This window comes from Falco rusticolus, chromosome 14 (assembly GCF_015220075.1).
Source record: "Falco rusticolus isolate bFalRus1 chromosome 14, bFalRus1.pri, whole genome shotgun sequence".
NCBI lineage: Eukaryota > Metazoa > Chordata > Aves > Falconiformes > Falconidae > Falco > Falco rusticolus.
Genome location: NC_051200.1, coordinates 20551588 through 20568729, shown reverse-complemented (window position 1 = coordinate 20568729; position 17142 = coordinate 20551588). Strand labels below are relative to the sequence as shown.

Genomic DNA, 17142 nt, shown 5'->3' with positions numbered 1-17142 from the left:
TCAACTGATTCTCTTAGAAAGTGATTCACTGTGTGATTAAGAGTGACATTATTATTTGACACTTTTATTTCTGCCTGAAGATTTCAAGCCAAGACCCTGAGTTTGAAGGCAAATTACTTGAAGCAGAGATTGTTTTATAGCAAGAGACAATGGGGAATGCAGTTACCAGAAGGAGCTCGAATACTTTGCTTTTCCAAATCATCAGCTTTTGAATTACTCAAATAACTCCCATTTAAGATGACATATATGGTTGTTTGTGTGATATCTAAGTGTTAATTCATAGTCATATTTGTTCATAGGGGTTTTTTTGCAGAACAGTTGGCATGTCCTCTCCTTGGCTATTCATTTTCATGGTTGCAATAGACAATGAAATTTACTTAAACTATGTACTCTTCTGTAAAACTAATCATTTCAAAGTGATATCTTAATTGTAAATTGAGTACTCTTTGTGGTAAAAAGAGAGGAAATAGTGCCAAAGAGGACTGTTAAAATTGATATCCAGGAAAATAAAACTACAGTCAGAGTTGTAGCCTGTTAGCAGTAACCTATTTGGAAGCTATTATTTACACAAAGGTAAAAGATATATAGTATTTAAGAGCTTAGGATTGCATGTATGTGATTCATCATTTATTTAGGAGAATACTTTTTGGGGTAAGAATGTGACTTTTAAGAGCAACTTGATAAGCAGCCCCTCCAGAGAGTAAGTCTTGATTCTTTTACTTTCCCACTCATCTCAGCAACCTATAAAACCGCTCTTCTGGAGGCCGAGAGGAAAACAGGAGATTTTTAAGATCAGTGACTTTGACTGTTTTCCCCCAGAATTTGAAAACTTGTTTGTTTAAAACCATTCAGCTTTCAAAATTTTAGGAACTTGTGACTCAACAGAATAATTTTGTATCTAGTAAAACTTCAGAAACATTTTTAATTAGCATTAAAAAATACTGCAGTTAGAAGTCTTCCTTTAAGATTTATTCATTATTGTATGTTCATTAAATAACAGATAATCAGTCAAAACAGACCCATTGAGGATTAGCAGCTATGTAATAGATACACATCTGTTACATGATTTTGAGGCTCAGTTGTTATTTAATGTACAATAACTATCCTGTTAACAACACATTCAGTGCTACATTTTCAGCTGGTGTGATTGGAATAGGCAAAAGCTGCCCCTTGCTATTAGGAGGATCCTATCTCACATTCCCTTTGCATCAATCTCAAATGCATCTGTAAATATGAAGACGAGTGTGGTTTAGAGAGATGGTTTTAATGGGTAACAGAATATTCTTAAAATGTCGATCTTGCTGCCAGTGTTATTAATGAATTGCCTCAATAGTTTATGAGCAGAAGCTATTGTGCTAGCTATTTATAATGGAAAAACTATTAGAATATACCATTCTCTTCCTAAAGTTGTATTATTGATTTAGGATACTGTCTAGCAAAAGCTGCATAAAAAGTTTGGATGCTATTGAGTTTATTTTCAAAAGCGCATGGTAAATTGCCATGAAGTGGCCAGATTGGATGCTTTTAATGAAAAATCTTTGAGAATACATTAGAAAGGCAGAAAAAATGCAAAGTTCCTTGGAGACAGCTTCCTCGGATTACACCGTAATTGTGTTTTTTTTAATGAGGTGGGGGCACAAGGATCTCCCTTTTTAAGAAAAGAAAGTAATATTTCAGTTCTGAGTTTCCAGGGGAACAGATGATTGCTAGAGATAAGGGTAACTCCAAAGATGCAGTTTCTGGAATTCTGTAAATTCAAGCATCTCCTCATTAGTGTCTCTCCCTTGGAACTACACCGTCAAGGACTTGTAACAGGATTTAAAATATAAAAGGGACTTTAAGATAAGAATATCTAGAGTATCTGAGGCCATGATCTGTCCCTTACAAGAGTCTCATTTTTTCTTGGTCCTGGGAATGAGAATGAAGGGTACTGGGATTTTTAATTAATTCAGAAAAATTATGTATGTGGAAGGACTGGGTTGGAGGGGATGTCAGGTGGTCATATAATCTCTTGCCTTCCTCAAGACAGGTTGAATTACTTCTTACATCGTGCTTGTCTAACGTGTTGCTAAAGATTTTTACTAACAAGAATTCCATGTCATCTTCAGGCAATCTGCGATTATGCATACAGAGAACTGCAGAATTCCAATTTGCTAATTTTTTATAATTTCTTACTCTTTTTCTTCTCCTTACCTAAAATGCTATGTATATTTAAATTAAAGGCTAATATCGAAGTTTCATGTGCAGCTGTACACATAAGAATTTGCAACCATTCTTCCTTTAGTTAGCCAGTGGTGCTTTTCATGCAAAAGCAAAGTTTGTACCAGTGCCACAGCTTTTAAAATTTGTCTGGGCAGTACCCTGAGAAGATATTGATGTAATTTATGCAGGTGCACATTCTACCGAGTTTACAAATCTGACTGCATTTAGTGACAGTTCAGTCCAAATTGGAACAGCTCTGAAATGTGATACATGTATGTCAACTTTACTGTCTGTAGATTAAAAGTAGTTTGTGGAAAGAACAGGGATGAACTTTCTTTACGTTCCTGTGTGTGAAAAAATTAGAAATGAAAAAGTTATTAAAAAAAAAAAAAAAAGGTGGCCAATGCTATGTCAAGACACAAGGGATGAAAAGCTGTGCCCCAGTACATTGCGTGCAGAAGGCTGTACTCTGGGTGTAGGGGATTATACTGCTCTTCCACAGTCTGTGTGTCTCAGAAAGGCCATTTGTTAACGCTGCTTTAGCCAACCTCATGTTTTCCTTGAACTTCAGTGAAGTTTGTGAATCAAATTGCACAGACCTTGTTTTTTTTCTGTTTCAAGGAAAGGATTCAAGACAGCCCTTCTCCAGCTCCGTCCCTAGAAGACAGTCAGCGGCCCGGGAGCCATGCTTCCTCCCATCAGAGCAGCAGCGTGTCCAGCTCACCATCCCAGTTGGACAACACACCAGACAGAATTGGTTAGTGCTCTGCAGCCTGACACCTCCTCACAGTTACTGACCTTTAGAATTCTAGAAGTTTGTTGAGGCAAATATTTCTTTGCTGGGAAACTCAGGAAAGCACTCACTTGCTAAAAATACCCAGAAAGTTCATCACTGTCGTTGGTTTTATTAGGTTCATCACTATGCAGAGCCCAGCCCTTCAGATTCATTCTGTGCCAGCATCCACCCACGCACAGAAGGTACCACCCCTTCTCTGGTACAACCAGCTTGTCTTGGATGCTGGAGTAAGAAGGTGCCTCTGAAGGCACCTGGAATTGAAAAATGCCAGATACCTTTTTCTTTGTATGTATGTCAGGAAAGTCACAGGTTATATGATGGCTTCTCCATTCCAAAAACCTCCTCATGCCCACACATTGCCTCATCACCACGAGGCTGAGGGCTTTGAGATTTTTTTGTCTCTTCACCACAGCTTTCACAGCCTGTACATTATCGATCTTGTGTTTAAAATGCTAATTCTGTCTAGAGGAAGTTCAGATCCTATTCTTGGTGCTTCCAAGAGGGATCTAGGGCAAGTCAATTAACATCTTTTCACATCGGTGTATGTCAACACTGTTGTCTTCGCAGTGACTGAAGCCCAGGCAGGCATTACTGAGCTAGATTTAAATTATGGAACCAATGCAGTCCGTGTTAGTCAGTGTAGACTTCACTCCCACCAAATAACTGCTCAGCTGCTCGCTGGGATTTTGCAGTTTTGACTCTGGTCCGTGCAGCAGCATTGTGGCACCACACAGCACAGCAGGCTTTACACAAACTAGTCCGCAGACCCTGAACCACATTGCATAAACATATGCACAGACAGGGCAGAGCCTAGAAAGTAGATTCCCCTCAGCTTTTTCATATGTAAAATAGGGCTAGAAATACACAGGGCAAGAAATGTAACTTGCTATCACAACGGTGAAAAAGGGACTTGTGTTCTCACTGAAGCTTCTGAAAGTACTGTCGCTTGCTCTATTAGTAATAGCTGTAAGCTATATAATATAAGCTTGTAATATAAGCGATCTAATAAGTATCACACACTGCAAGCCTCTGGGCACTAGAAATGGTGCTGAAAGTTTTTTAAAGAAGGCTAGGTTTTATTCATGTTGAACCAAACATTTCTCTATGTTGAAGTCTGATGCTTGCTGTTGTAGAGATACATACATATACTTTGTATCCATATATATTTATATTTTAATTTTGCGATTTAAAAAAAAACCAACCAAAACTTCCCCTATAATATAGTAATGAACCTTTAACAAGTGTCTTCACTGGAATAACTTTAAATTATGTAATTGGTTAATTGCAGACAAGGAAATGTTTTAATCAAATAAGAACAAAGAAAATGGGCATCCTGAAAAATGAAATCCAGAAATCCTGAAAAACAGGCGTAATAAACTTAACACTGATTTTGCAGGTGTTAAGTAAAGGATTTGTTTCAGCACTACAGTGTATTGTTTTTTTGCTGTCATGTATGAATTTGGGTTACTCTTTGTCAATTTGTATTTTTTATTAAGCTTTCTGCTTTATAGATAATTACTAATACTTAAATCCTTAAATGTATTTTTCCCCAAAATGATGTCTGGGAAGTACTTTTCTAATTAGTTAATTTGAACATTTCATAAGAAATCACGTTCATCTCAGTAGTAATTTGGGTTCTATCTTGGTATCTTTTTTAATCAACTTGCGCAAATTTGCTTGTGCTGCATATTTTACTTGGCTCTAAGTGTTGAATTGGGACAGTGAAATGGTTGATGATGGACAATAAAAATAGTCAATTGCTTTAGAACCTATATAGTATGAATAAATGTTAAAATACCAAAATATTGACAAAGAGGAAATATAATGTAATGTTTTCCTCTCTTCGGACATTTTTTTACTGATCGTGTTACATTGCTCTGCACTCTTGATTTTTTTTAGCTATGCTGACCAACAGCAGGGAAGGAGAACTCATTGATCAAGAAACTGGGACCAGCCTAAAAAAAATACAAAAGGAGAAAGGTAAAACTACAGACTGTTTTCCATCTCAGGCATTTAATTACACGTATTAGGTATTTAATTCCTTTTTCTAGTATTCTGCATAGCAGTGGCATTATATTATGAATTTAAGAGAGCTAAGTGCCTAATTGTGATGAGTAATGTATCCAGTGAATTTACATGACATTCTTCTTAGGAAGTGTAAACAATCAGATCTTTGCTTCTCGCTGTTTATATAGTATGGTGCTAGTATTTTGCTGGTCTTTTGGCTCAATTATTTATGAAGTTCCTAGCAAATATTTGATTAGTCACATGGTATTGTTTCTTTGCCTCCAGGGGATGTGTGTGCAGACCAATGCTGGTACGTAGGTGAGGGAAATAAGCCATTTTTTGTATCTAATAATATTATATTACCTCACAAGAGAGAGGTAGCAAGGCAGAAGTGATGTCTGGCCTGTAATGCCTGGCCTGTAGGCAGGGAGGTGCCTCCTCTGCTCACTTCTCCCTGCAGTGGCTGGTGGGTACCGGAGAAAGCGAATACGCTGGGGTGTGCAGGTTCACCGGGGGTGTTTTCGTGGCATCCCTGGCTGCACATTGAAGAAGAAGAAAGAGCAGAAGCCTTTTTGTTTCCTTGCAAATAGAATAAAAAATAAATCATATTGATAGGTGAGAGGTTTATTCTGGCAGCACATACAGAAAGCACCATATAATATGCGTGCCTGGAAAAAAAGAAGATGGGATATAGTTAAAGAAATAAAAGAAGATGGGATATAGTTAAAGAAATAAAAGAAAACTTAAGGTAAGTGAATACTGGAAAAGTACCACAAAGGCATTTACTGAAGGAGATGTTAAGGTTTCAGAGTGAAAAAGATGTGAAGGAAAAGGGAAGTGACCAAAAGAGGAGACAATGTAAGCTAAATGTACTTACAAGTCTACTGCAAATACGAATGTTTTATCATAAATGAAAACACAAACTGGTGTATATTATGATTGAGGTCATTTTAATGCATTTTCTGAGAAGACTAAAAAGACAGGTAGAGACAATGTTATGAGCTACTCAAAAGAGAATTTGGAGGCTCAATGTGCCCTGTGGTTCCAGAGTTAAATAAAATTATTTGAGCAGATTCATGATTTTGTATGATCGGCTCTATTCCTTAGATATCTGTGACTGATCCAGTCATAGGTAGGAAGAGCCTGAAACTTCCTCCTTATATTTTCTAGACTTGTACTCCACTCTCTCTCTTCTTGGAAGCAGAAGAAGCTGTTTTCTATTCACTGGTTCTCTAGGCATTTAAGCACTTCCCTCATGAACCCCCAAAGAGCCCTTTTGTGCCATTCTGAGATAATTTTCTGTCTGGATCATCATGCTTAAGTCCTTCTCTCTTGACTGCTGTTGGCATTTATGGACCAACACCAGAGGCTCAACAGTTATCAATCATTCCTTCATGCCTAAGATTAAAAAAATATATTTCTGTAGTAATTGCACAGGTATTTAATCTAAAGCTGAAAGTGTGGTTGATTTTCTTTTTTTTTTTAACTGTGCATGGTTTCTTGCCACATGTTTAGTCATATTTCAGCAAACTAACTCAATATCCTGTGGGGCTCAAAGATGCAAATCATGTCGTTATTGTTAGTAGCAGTCCTTGTCACTCAGGGTGGATGAAGGAAAGTACAGTTTAAAAATCAGAGAAGACAATGCAGAAATCCCAAAAAGTGTGACAATAATTTATACCCAACCACCTGTGAACTCAATTCCCAGGCTCCTACTATCATTGAACATTCCTTGTAACACATAGAAAATCACAAAGATCTGATGCTAAAATATTGTGTTCCATAATTCACCTTGAGATTAACGTTCTATAGGTTTATTCATTTCCTGGTGTACAAGTTTGTGTGGTATTATCTTTCTTTAATTGATTTTTAGTGGGAAATAGTTCTTTATGCATGTTTACTTCTGTGTGCACTGAGGGGATTTTTTTTAGGATGAACTTGGTGCTTATATATTCACCTGCATCAGAAAAAGGTGCTTCAAAGTCACGAGACGTTTTAAATTATGATTTTAAAATAGAATACAGTTTCTGTTTCTCTGTTTGGTCTGCACAGGCTGTTTTTCTCTGAAAACATGAGAATGAGAAATTACTTCTTTTTGTCAAGTGAAGATGTAATTTCCAAGTAATTCCACAGTTCCAGAACCAAAACCTTTCTATGCCATTATAGTGGGACAAATGCTGAAATTTTAAAGTCACCAACACTGTATATCTGACAATTCCAAGGTGATTTTGCATTTGGCGGTGTGGCAGACCTCTGCTACAAGCACCCAGCAGCTGAGGGAGCGCCACTGTCTGTAGGAGAGAGCCACTACCCTGCTCCTGAAAATGCCCAGCCTGTGCGCTGCGCCCTTCTGCCACCCTGTGCAAGGGTGCTGGCTCCTCCTCAATGATTTGTCTCACTCCTGTGTCGATTCTTTGTTCCTGATACTACTGTTATTCTCTGGCAGATAAATATTTTGGTCTCTGGTGCACCTCAGATATGTTGAACGTTTTTCATAGATGTGGACAGTCACTGAAGAGTGTGATCTGTGCTGGGTTGCTCAGCAAAAAATATACGTGTAATTTCTATACAGAATGAGCTTTGTTTTTCAAAACCTGCCATTACTTTTACTAAGGCAGAAAATATATTTACCATGGAAAATATTTTCAAAGTTATTAAGAAAGAATGTAGTTAAAATAAAAGTATCAACATTTATTAAGTATGACAAGTAAGCGGTTTATACAACCGTGGCAAACATATGTTTTCACATCTGTTTTGAGTAATATCATCATGATTTTAAAAATGATTTATAGCTCTGCAGGCCATAAAATGCCAGCTTTGCTGTAAGTTGGAAGTTTTCAAACAACAAAGAAATTATTGAGGGTAGATATTGAAGAAGTTTTTGTGTATTACACCTTGATAAAACTTTACAAATCTGAGCACTCTGTAACAATTAAGAGAGCAACAATTGAATATTAAGTAACTAAAGTTTAGCAGTAGTGCTACTTATGTGAAATCTTAGCATAAAACCCCATAAAAAATATTGTAATTATTGTAGGCAAATGCAATGATATCCCTCAGGATACAGTTTTTGTTTTCCATGTCCCATTTTAAGTGATCTCAGCACCAGACAAAAATGTGCCACTTTGTTCTCGTCAAAGTAATTTCAAGGTAATTAGGGCTGAAAAGAATATGGCTTAATAGTTGGGTTTTTTTTTTTAAAAAAAAAGACCGTAAATATGAGATTGTTCCAATTATGTTGAGCTGTTCACATATGTTGGTGGGGCAGAATTTACGGAATGAGTGGCTGTCTCAGAGCAGAGGGGTTAGAGTCCGGTTACAGACCATACCTTTAAGCTTTTTGAAGGAGAAGTGCCATTAAATCTCAATTACTCCACATCCTTTCATCATCTTTTTAGGAAGTATGGTTAGGCTTAACATTAGAGGACAACAAAGTCAAACATCTTTATAAGTTCGCAGTTTTTGGTTTTTTTGTAGTACGAAATAATTATTATATTTTTGTTAAATGTCTTTAACCATTATGGCACACAAGCATTTCGCCGTGTCAGGGTGTGAGTGAAAACCACATGAAGAGTAATCTGCTTTGTTTTGAAATTGCTAGTGAAAGGAAACAGAAAATCCCTCAGAGGACATAGCCCCAGATCTTTACAGAAACTTAAACACAAAGTCTTCCTGACTATACTTACTTGCTGTGTCGTCTTATCTGCACAGTTGCTCACAGAAGCTAGATTTTTAATGAATCTCCTTCAGTATATATCCTGGAAAAAATCTCTTTTGTATGAGAAGGGATTGTGTTTGACACAACCCTGTATAGGCTTTATGGAACCCTCCATTTGAATTCTGGCTTTAGGAAGGTTAAACAAGCCAGAAAAGAATTTGGCCATGCCTTCCAGTCAGATTTAAATGCTGGTACAATTATTCTGTTTGACTGCATGACAAGGAATGCTTCAGACTCCTCATACAGGATGGAGTAATAAAAGGCACTGGCCCAGCTCTTGCCACAGGGAAATCAATGGGAATGTTCATGACGTCTTCAGTGGGAACAGTTTGACCAAAGCCTGATGTTTTGGAAGATTGCTCCACTGACTATATTACCAGTTCTTATTCCAGCCAGCACTGGTGCATGCTCGCAGGCTGCGCTGTTCCTCCCGGAGCCCTGGTGGGAGCTGGCAGACGCTCTGGCTGTAGCGGGAGGCCGGCCGGACCCTGGGCCGCTGCATGTTTGGGTGTTCACATGGGTGTTTGGGGCGCTGGCCCTGAGTGAACCAGAGTAAAATTTGGTAGGAAAATTTCATAAACGACCAGTATCTTCAGACTTAACTGTGGTTCAAGCGGTCTGTGAGTAGACATAGATTGTATTTGTTGAGGAAGTGCTTTACTCTGAATTTCCAGGAGCTGCTCAGTGGCGATGTTCCCCTCCTGCAGCTCAGCTGCCTGCTTCTTCTGAGCACAGATCTGCACTCAAGGGCTACGTCTCCTGTTTCCAGTAGACAGTAGTCTCCAGGACTGTACATCTGGCAGCTATCCCTTTTCATTTTATTAAAGAATGCCTTTCCCTTTATTACTTCAAGGAAGTGAGAATTTTGCATCATTTCTGTCAGCTGGGTGAAATATTTTCAGATGGCCAGAGAGTATGGTAATGAAAGAGTAACTATATTTATTTACTGTATTTCATTAGCGGAAAAGAGGGTTTACACTGTTTAAATTAATCATTGCCAAAGGACTGGGTTACTCGCTATGTGAGGGGAGGAGAACAAGCAGGTGCAGAACACCTGAAACAGCAACAGGCCCTGGTGGTGGGGGGTGTCCACCAGAGAGGGGACTTTTCCAACAATTAATCTGAAAGCATCCAGATGGAGAGTGCAAGGAATACAAAAACCAGCTAAGAGTACGAAGCTGTACCACACAGCGTGTATACAAAGTGTACGATAGGTGCCAGCGCTTCAAATGTTCCTCATGCTGTTTCATTGATGCGTCAATACCTGCATGTTAGAGATACAATGAGAAAAAACGCAAACAACTTTCTTCACAAATATGCTCATGAATCTTTTCTTGAGATACATGAAAAACTCCCCAAATTAGAAGTGAAGCCATGTTCCTTTTGGTATCTAAGTGTGTCTGTTAGAGACCCAGGGGTTATTTCATGGGCAGTGGCTGCAGTAATACACGGGTTTAAGGGTTGCGAAGGTTTCTTTTTCCAAAAACCGTAACTGACATGCCCAGTGCAAATGTGCACTGGAGAATTCAGAGATATTTTTGTATTTTCTGTCCTCTTAAGAATACTGAAAGATAAGAAGCACAGTGCTCTATTCTGGGTAAAGGCTTTTTCCACAAATTGTCTTTTTTTTTTTTCTTTTCTGTTAAATTTAACCTGCAAGTGAACTGACAACTGTTAAAACAGTGGCCTAAGAGTAGATGCGGTCTTTCATCGGTCAATCAAAAAACCCAACCCCATGAAACAAAGGCAAACTCTTAACACTTAGATTCACTAGATATGTAAATAGAAAATAATGGTAAAGCTTTAATTTTTGAAGTGTCTAGACTAATATCATTATGATTGTGTGTTTAACCATTGCTCAAATGTTTATAAATACAAGGGTGGTTATGCAAGAGATACCAATGAAGTATTCCAAGGTTGCATTGTTACATTAAGTTTAAATTAGATCTTTATTTGCAGAATCATTCTTAAGAATGCATTTTTTCTGAAGACTAAAATACCTACTTCATAATTATCTTGGCAGATTGACTAAGGCAGTTTCTTACATTGATATATAATTTATTAATTTGTTTTATTTATTAGATTTCAGTGACTTTAATGTATTGCTGTCTAAACACTACAAATTACATGTCTATATATAAAATAATCAAATTTTCTTTACTGAACAGGCTTTGGACTGTGTTTCATAGTAAGATATTCATGTAAGTCCATGGAATGAAATGAGCAGATAAGAACAAAGTAAGTCAGAATAAAGTAGCTGCTTTCCGAAGTCAGGGTGTGTCTTCAGAGTCACCATTTCCACTTTTCCTCCAGTACTGTGAATTGAGTTTTAGGTAGGTCCAACTTATTGAGCTATATCAGATTGGAAAGGCATAAAAGGGGAGAAAAATTGCTGATTGGCATCCAGTGACCTAAGAAAGCTTTTGGATTAGTCCCAGGAATCTTTTCCTTAGAGTTAGCACTTGTATTAGAACTGATCCTTCGAATTCTCTGATTCGTAATACCTCTGATGCAAAGTCATTAACCTGAAAACTGCAGTTGGTGACGTTCTTAATGTCTATGAGTTATTTAATAAGTTTGCCTTCAGTCCTCATTACAAGCAGTAAGATCTGAAAAATACGCGTCCTGAAAGGTTGCTGAATGGTTTTCTCATGTTACAGAAATCCTTGAGATCTCTGGGAATGCGCTGACATGGGTTCAGCCTCCCCCTGCCTGAGTGCTGAGCCAGGCATAAGCACCCAACCTGCTCCCCAGGAACTGGGTTTGTGCATTTGTGTGCCCAGGCATGGAACCATGCATGCCTGCAGGGCAACGGAAATCATCCAGTAAGTATTAGACTGTTGCCCCTTGATTTTTTTTTTGTACAGACAGTATATGTTACTGAAAAATCATGTCACTTCTAGCAAGGACAGCAAACCTACACCAAACACTTCTTCACTAGGAAGCTACTTACAAGCCAGTAATTTTTGCTTTCAGTACAGGTGTCTTACAAGAAAAGACACTTCTGGCATATTTCATGCATTTGATTTAGGCCAAAGTAAGTGAACAGCTAAGAATGCAAATTAATTGCAAATTTTTTAAGTGGTGATTTTGAAAGTTTTGTAGTATTTGTGTCTCATTCGTGTCTTCAAGAAATTCATAGAAGCGGCACTTCAAAAAATACAGGTTTCTTTTCTAAGGGTCCCTAATAGTGAGCTAGGCTTTAGAGTTTGTCACGTTGCCCGTAGATGGGTGTTATGTGTCAGTGAAATGCTGCGTGGCACAGTCACAGCCGTGGCCCTGGCTCCGGAACCTTTGCTTCAGGCAAGAGCAGAGAGGAGCAAAAATGTTCATGGTTGTGACAGCGATATGTGCTCCTGCTGTCAAAGAGCAAATCCAGCCTTTACAGCATGAGGGGACTTTGCTTTATGTAACCTGATTTCTGGAGACAACTCGGGAGAGCCGCAGGTGCCTGCGGGGGGATGCGCTGCATGTCTGTGCTGCTCCTGGGCCAGTGGCGCAGGAAAGCATGAGTTACAGGGAAGCCTTGGGGCGTGCCTAGCGCTGGTGGATTATGTTCTGTGCAGCGTTTTTATGTATTCAGGACATTTTTTCTAATTTGATCTTTTGAGTACCTTAAGATTGCTTTGTGGAGTGTGTCTGCCTTCTGTGTAAAAGTCGTGTTAAGATGGCGATGAAGAGCGCTCTTTTCCTTAGTGAGGGTGACTTGCCCAGAGGTTTCTGGTGGAAGGCTGAGGGCAAACCCATATGTTTATGTGCGTCTGCAAAGTGTGTTTGTACGTACTGCATTAGAACAAATATTCCTGATAATAAAAGTAATATTTCCTTAGTGGACATGTAAGATAGTCAACTAACCTGAGACTGGAAGTAGAAAAAGATTACCCTCTTGAAATAGATAGGTAGTCATGAAACCAGAATAAGTGTGGTGTTCATTATATTTCAGACGTTGCATTGAATTACATCGATGAAGTTACATGATACCTTGTTAGCAGAGCTGATATGACCTATATACTGAACTCAGAAGCCACTGGGGCTGCAGAACATAAGGAGGTCCGGACCACTGCCAGCTCAGGCTGTAATTTCAAGGAAATCAGATTTCATGTTCGATTGTTGGGGCAGAGGGCACCACTACAGTACTCTTCGCTGTGTTAGGTATTTGTTTATTAGAGCCATATTTATTTCTGGGGATGGACAGTTCTATTAGTAGCTTTTTCATATTATCAACTCTACCTCAGAAATTAAGTGCCTGAAAGAGTGGGAGGCCACAATAGTAAGCAATTGATATAATTCAAACTATTTTAAAACAGGCACTTTATTTTGAAGAAAAATGGCCTATTTTGAGTTCTTTCCATGAAACTCCCTGCACTTTTGAATAAGTTCAGTATTAATGTTGTGATGTTCTTTTAATGATTCTTATTAATCAGTATTTTTTCTTATTAAACACTATTATAATTAAACAGTAGCAAGTAGATGCATGGGTGAGATAGCGTAAGACCCAGCAAGTAAGTGAAATGTGTGTAATATATGTTACCCAAAACCTTACTGTCCTCCCACAGGAAAAAAAAAAAAAAACAACCAAAAAACCCAAACAGAAAACCACAAATACAAAGAAATATGTCTGGAAACCCTTTTTTGGGGGTTGTTTTGTTGTTTTTTTTACTTCTAGACTATGCTCAAGTTTTTTTCATATTCATGTTATTATTCTATATATCTCCATAAATGAGATAGGGAGAAAAATGTGCAAAATAACCAAGGAGTTGTCATGTTTCTGAAATGTCTCCCTGCTTTTCTTCTCACCTTACTTTAATCGCAGGAGCAATTTATTTGCCAAAAGGATAAACAAACCTTAAATAACTGATTGTGAGATTATCATTATACAGTCATTATACAACCCAGTAAGTTATGAAATAACAATGAGAATTACAAGGAGAAAATAATTATTTTTACACTAACAGTGACGTTCTATCAGGACCTGTCTCAGCAAGCTGGGCAGAGCTGGGAGGGCTGCCTGGGTCACTGAGGGGCTGGTGCCTGCTGTGGGGTGGGAGGCGAATGCTTACGTTTGCTGAGGATCTCCAGCTATGAATATTCTTCTTGTAGCAGGTACTTACGATTGATAGAAAGATGGAAGGAGAGACACCTGTGCCTTGCTGTATGTGGGATACCCCAGTCATTGGGGTACTCTGTGAGATGTAAGCTTCCTTCTCAAAACTCCTCAAGTTAAAGCAGGAGATTGAATCTGCTCTCCTAAGTGAAGCCTCCTTCTGTTGTGTCTCTGCATTGCATCTATCACACTATCTCCAGTTAAAGCTGTTCCACTTCATCTGAGTGATTAAATATTCATAAGAGCAAGCTCCTTAACTGGGTCCCTCGGCCTGCTGCATTACCAGCCATACTGTTCAGCTGCTTTGTGTCTTTTCTCCCCTCCCCAAACCCTTTTGCTGAATAATCCCAAACCAATAGTCTGGTGGTTTGAAAACGGGACTCTTTGTCTCTCAAGTGGCCACTCAAACCCACTTGGGGTTTATGAGGCCATCAGCCAGGGAGTACTGTCATCCCAGGACTATCTCAGATCCTCCAAACAGGGCCCAAGTTAAGCTTCACAGCCAAAATACATGTGGCCAGAGGGACCTTGGGCATAAATTTTGAGGGCTAAAGGCAGCTGTGAGATTGGTTGTTGGCTTTTTTTAGATATCACGTATGCCTCGTTGACACATTTGTGCCCAGCATTGGGACATCAAGTGCCTTCGTAGCTTTTCCTTGAAGGATCGGGCTTCTTAGACTGAGGCATCACTCCTATTTCCATATACCTGTGAAAATCAGCCACTAAGTAATCAAGCCACTTTTGGAAGTACAAGTTGGACTTCTGAGTAGTTTGGGGGTGTTGTTCATTTGTGATGTAATTGTAATGCTTAATCATGTTCATGAGAATTGTTAAAAACATATAATTTTCCCAAAAGGTTGTATTGCACATACACAGGCTCGCTTAGACTTTAACTTATTTAGCCACTAGAATTCTGAAATTCAAGGCAAATGAGTACAAAGCTAGAAAGTTCGTGGTTATTCCAATACAAAATTCCCCAGGCACACTTCTTTGGTCATGATTGGCCATTGCATGTTGCTCTTGAAATACCAGCTGATTTATTTTCGTCTTTTATTTTGTAGTCAGTGTGACAGTAGTTTCCAAAGCAGATTTTTCTTCTAGTTGACAGAATATGACAGGCTGTAACAAGTAGTTTAATAAATAAAATCCTGCTTCCAGGTGTATTTTGAGATGTTATAATCTATAAAGCATTGTACAGTTTTGAATCTGTCTATTTTATCCATCACCTGAACTGCTGTGCAGGATTTTGATAGCTAGGCTGGGCTTGTGTGAATTTGTTGATGCACCCTATGGCTTATTCAGGTGAGTACTGTCTGTAAGGGGATGCATAACTCTAAAACTTTTAATGACCGTTCAGTGGAGTGCCTCTTCTGGTGTGGTGGAAGATGCCTTTTTGGTGTAAGAATATGCTGGAGGATGGAACATCTTTGGTAGATGGCTGACCTGGAGCAGAAAACGGAATATTGTGTGTGTACACATGTCTTTTCACAGAGGTCAGAAAATAGGATTTACTCAGAAAAGAACATGTTACTTATACATCTGTAACCTTTGGGGACATTTTAGATGCTGTCAATTAGGAGATGGCCTGTATTTATTATTGTTGCCTTGGTTTTTGTTATTTTTAGAATCTAGAAAGTGGTTGTAATGAAGGTGCCCTCCAGGCAAAAGTGTGGAGAAATCCACATATTAAAGGAGGAGTTGCCGGAGCTGCTGTTTGACTTTTGACATTATTGTCATATAGCCTACAGCATTACAGGCAGAAGGGATTTGCATAGAAAGGAGAGCTTGAAATTACTCTATAAAAAGAGTATATTTATATATACTGAATTGTCTTTTATCTGGTGTATTTTAAGGAAAGCGTAATTTTTGTAAAATTAAAATAACAACAGCAGTGATATTAATGATTCCATCCTGCCATAATTCCTTTGTTTCTTTGTACAAAGCTTTTGATATTTAAAAAAAAAAAGCAGCCACCAATATTCAAAAATCATTCCATGAGTTCCTGAGAGAGAGTTTTATTGTTTCAAGAACATTCATTATTAAGCTCTGTATATACACGCATGTTGAAATCTCAGCAGAAAGTAAGTCAGGCACTTCTAGATTATAGTCTTATTCGTAATAAGAATTGTCTTTAATATACAATATAGATTTTCATCACCCTATTTTAGGATTAGTGTTTTGTAAACATCGCTGCCTATATAGCATGCATTAAATATATTCTAGATCAGGCTGGAGTTTTAATTTTACACAACTAGCAGTTCATATATCATCAGTCGCATAAAATGCTGAAGCTAAATGATCCCAAGCATCTGAAAAATATGACTATCATTCTGTAGTGGTTGTAGCTAAATTGACAGATTTTATTTTTTTTGGGGGGGGGGGGGTCAGCAATGAAATTTGTACTTTTCCTAAATTTTTTTCATGTCTCAAAGGCAGTGCATGGGGGCTTGTGCTGTAGACAGCAGCAAAGTAGCCGGGTTGGGGCCTCCCCTTTTGTATTGTGGTGGACTTCAGCAAAATTGTGTTCTGATATTCAAATGTGTAAGTGGAAACTGTTGAGGAACTGTTTTCTTCTGTGACTCTACAAGAATGTCTGTTCACATTTTCTCTTAAGAAAGTGTGCAGCTTCAAGGACTGTCGTTTATTCCCATATCTTCCCTCTCCTCTGAAAAGGAAAATCTCATCTCTCTGGACACAAAACTGCCTATCCTTCAAAATCCCCTTTTAGTATTTACCCCAGAACAAGAGGGAAATGAGAAAAAAACAATTCAGTTGGTTTCAAACAGAGAATAGATAATTTACTTAAAGTTTACTTATAGAAGTAAGGATATAGATAAATATAAAAACATGGAGATTGTGAGGTTCAGGGCAGCCTCTTCAGCCTTTTCCATGGGCTGTTCCAGCTCTCCCTTAAAAATCTAATCAAGGAAGAAAAAAGATAATTGAAGTGTCTCTTTCAAAGATTTGGCTCATCCTTTCGCAATCCCGCCATGGGTAGGAGAGAGAAGGTGACCTGCGTGCTCCTTGTGCCTACAGGGCAGCAGGTAGGCCGAGCGCTTGCCCCCAGCAGTGGAAGGGCAGCGGTGCAGCGCGCCTGTGAGCCGTGGTGCAGTGCTCTGCGGGAGGAATGCATGCTCCAGAAGTGGGGTGCCTGAGAGGGAGCCCCGCTGCTGGGATGGTTACACTGCTCGCAGCGGGCAGAGTATCTCAGGGCTTGTTACATGGCACTGCGCTGTGTAATACGGACACATCCTGGCTGATGAGTAGCTGTGGTGTAGCTTTGGAATGTTTGCATTGCTGAGACTGTTTATCTAA

At 38.7% G+C, this 17142-nt stretch overlaps 1 protein-coding gene across 4 annotated transcripts in view; it reads left to right on the top strand.

Annotated features, from left to right (window-relative positions):
• Positions 1-17142, top strand: part of DACH2 (dachshund family transcription factor 2) — a 310852-nt gene that overhangs the window by 250085 nt on the left and 43625 nt on the right. For all 4 annotated transcript variants that reach the window (XM_037408398.1, XM_037408397.1, XM_037408396.1 and 1 more), the window contains exons 6-7: positions 2824-2959; positions 4898-4978. In XM_037408398.1, the coding sequence (XP_037264295.1) occupies positions 2824-2959; positions 4898-4978 (217 nt within the window). The remainder of the gene's footprint in view (positions 1-2823; positions 2960-4897; positions 4979-17142) is intronic.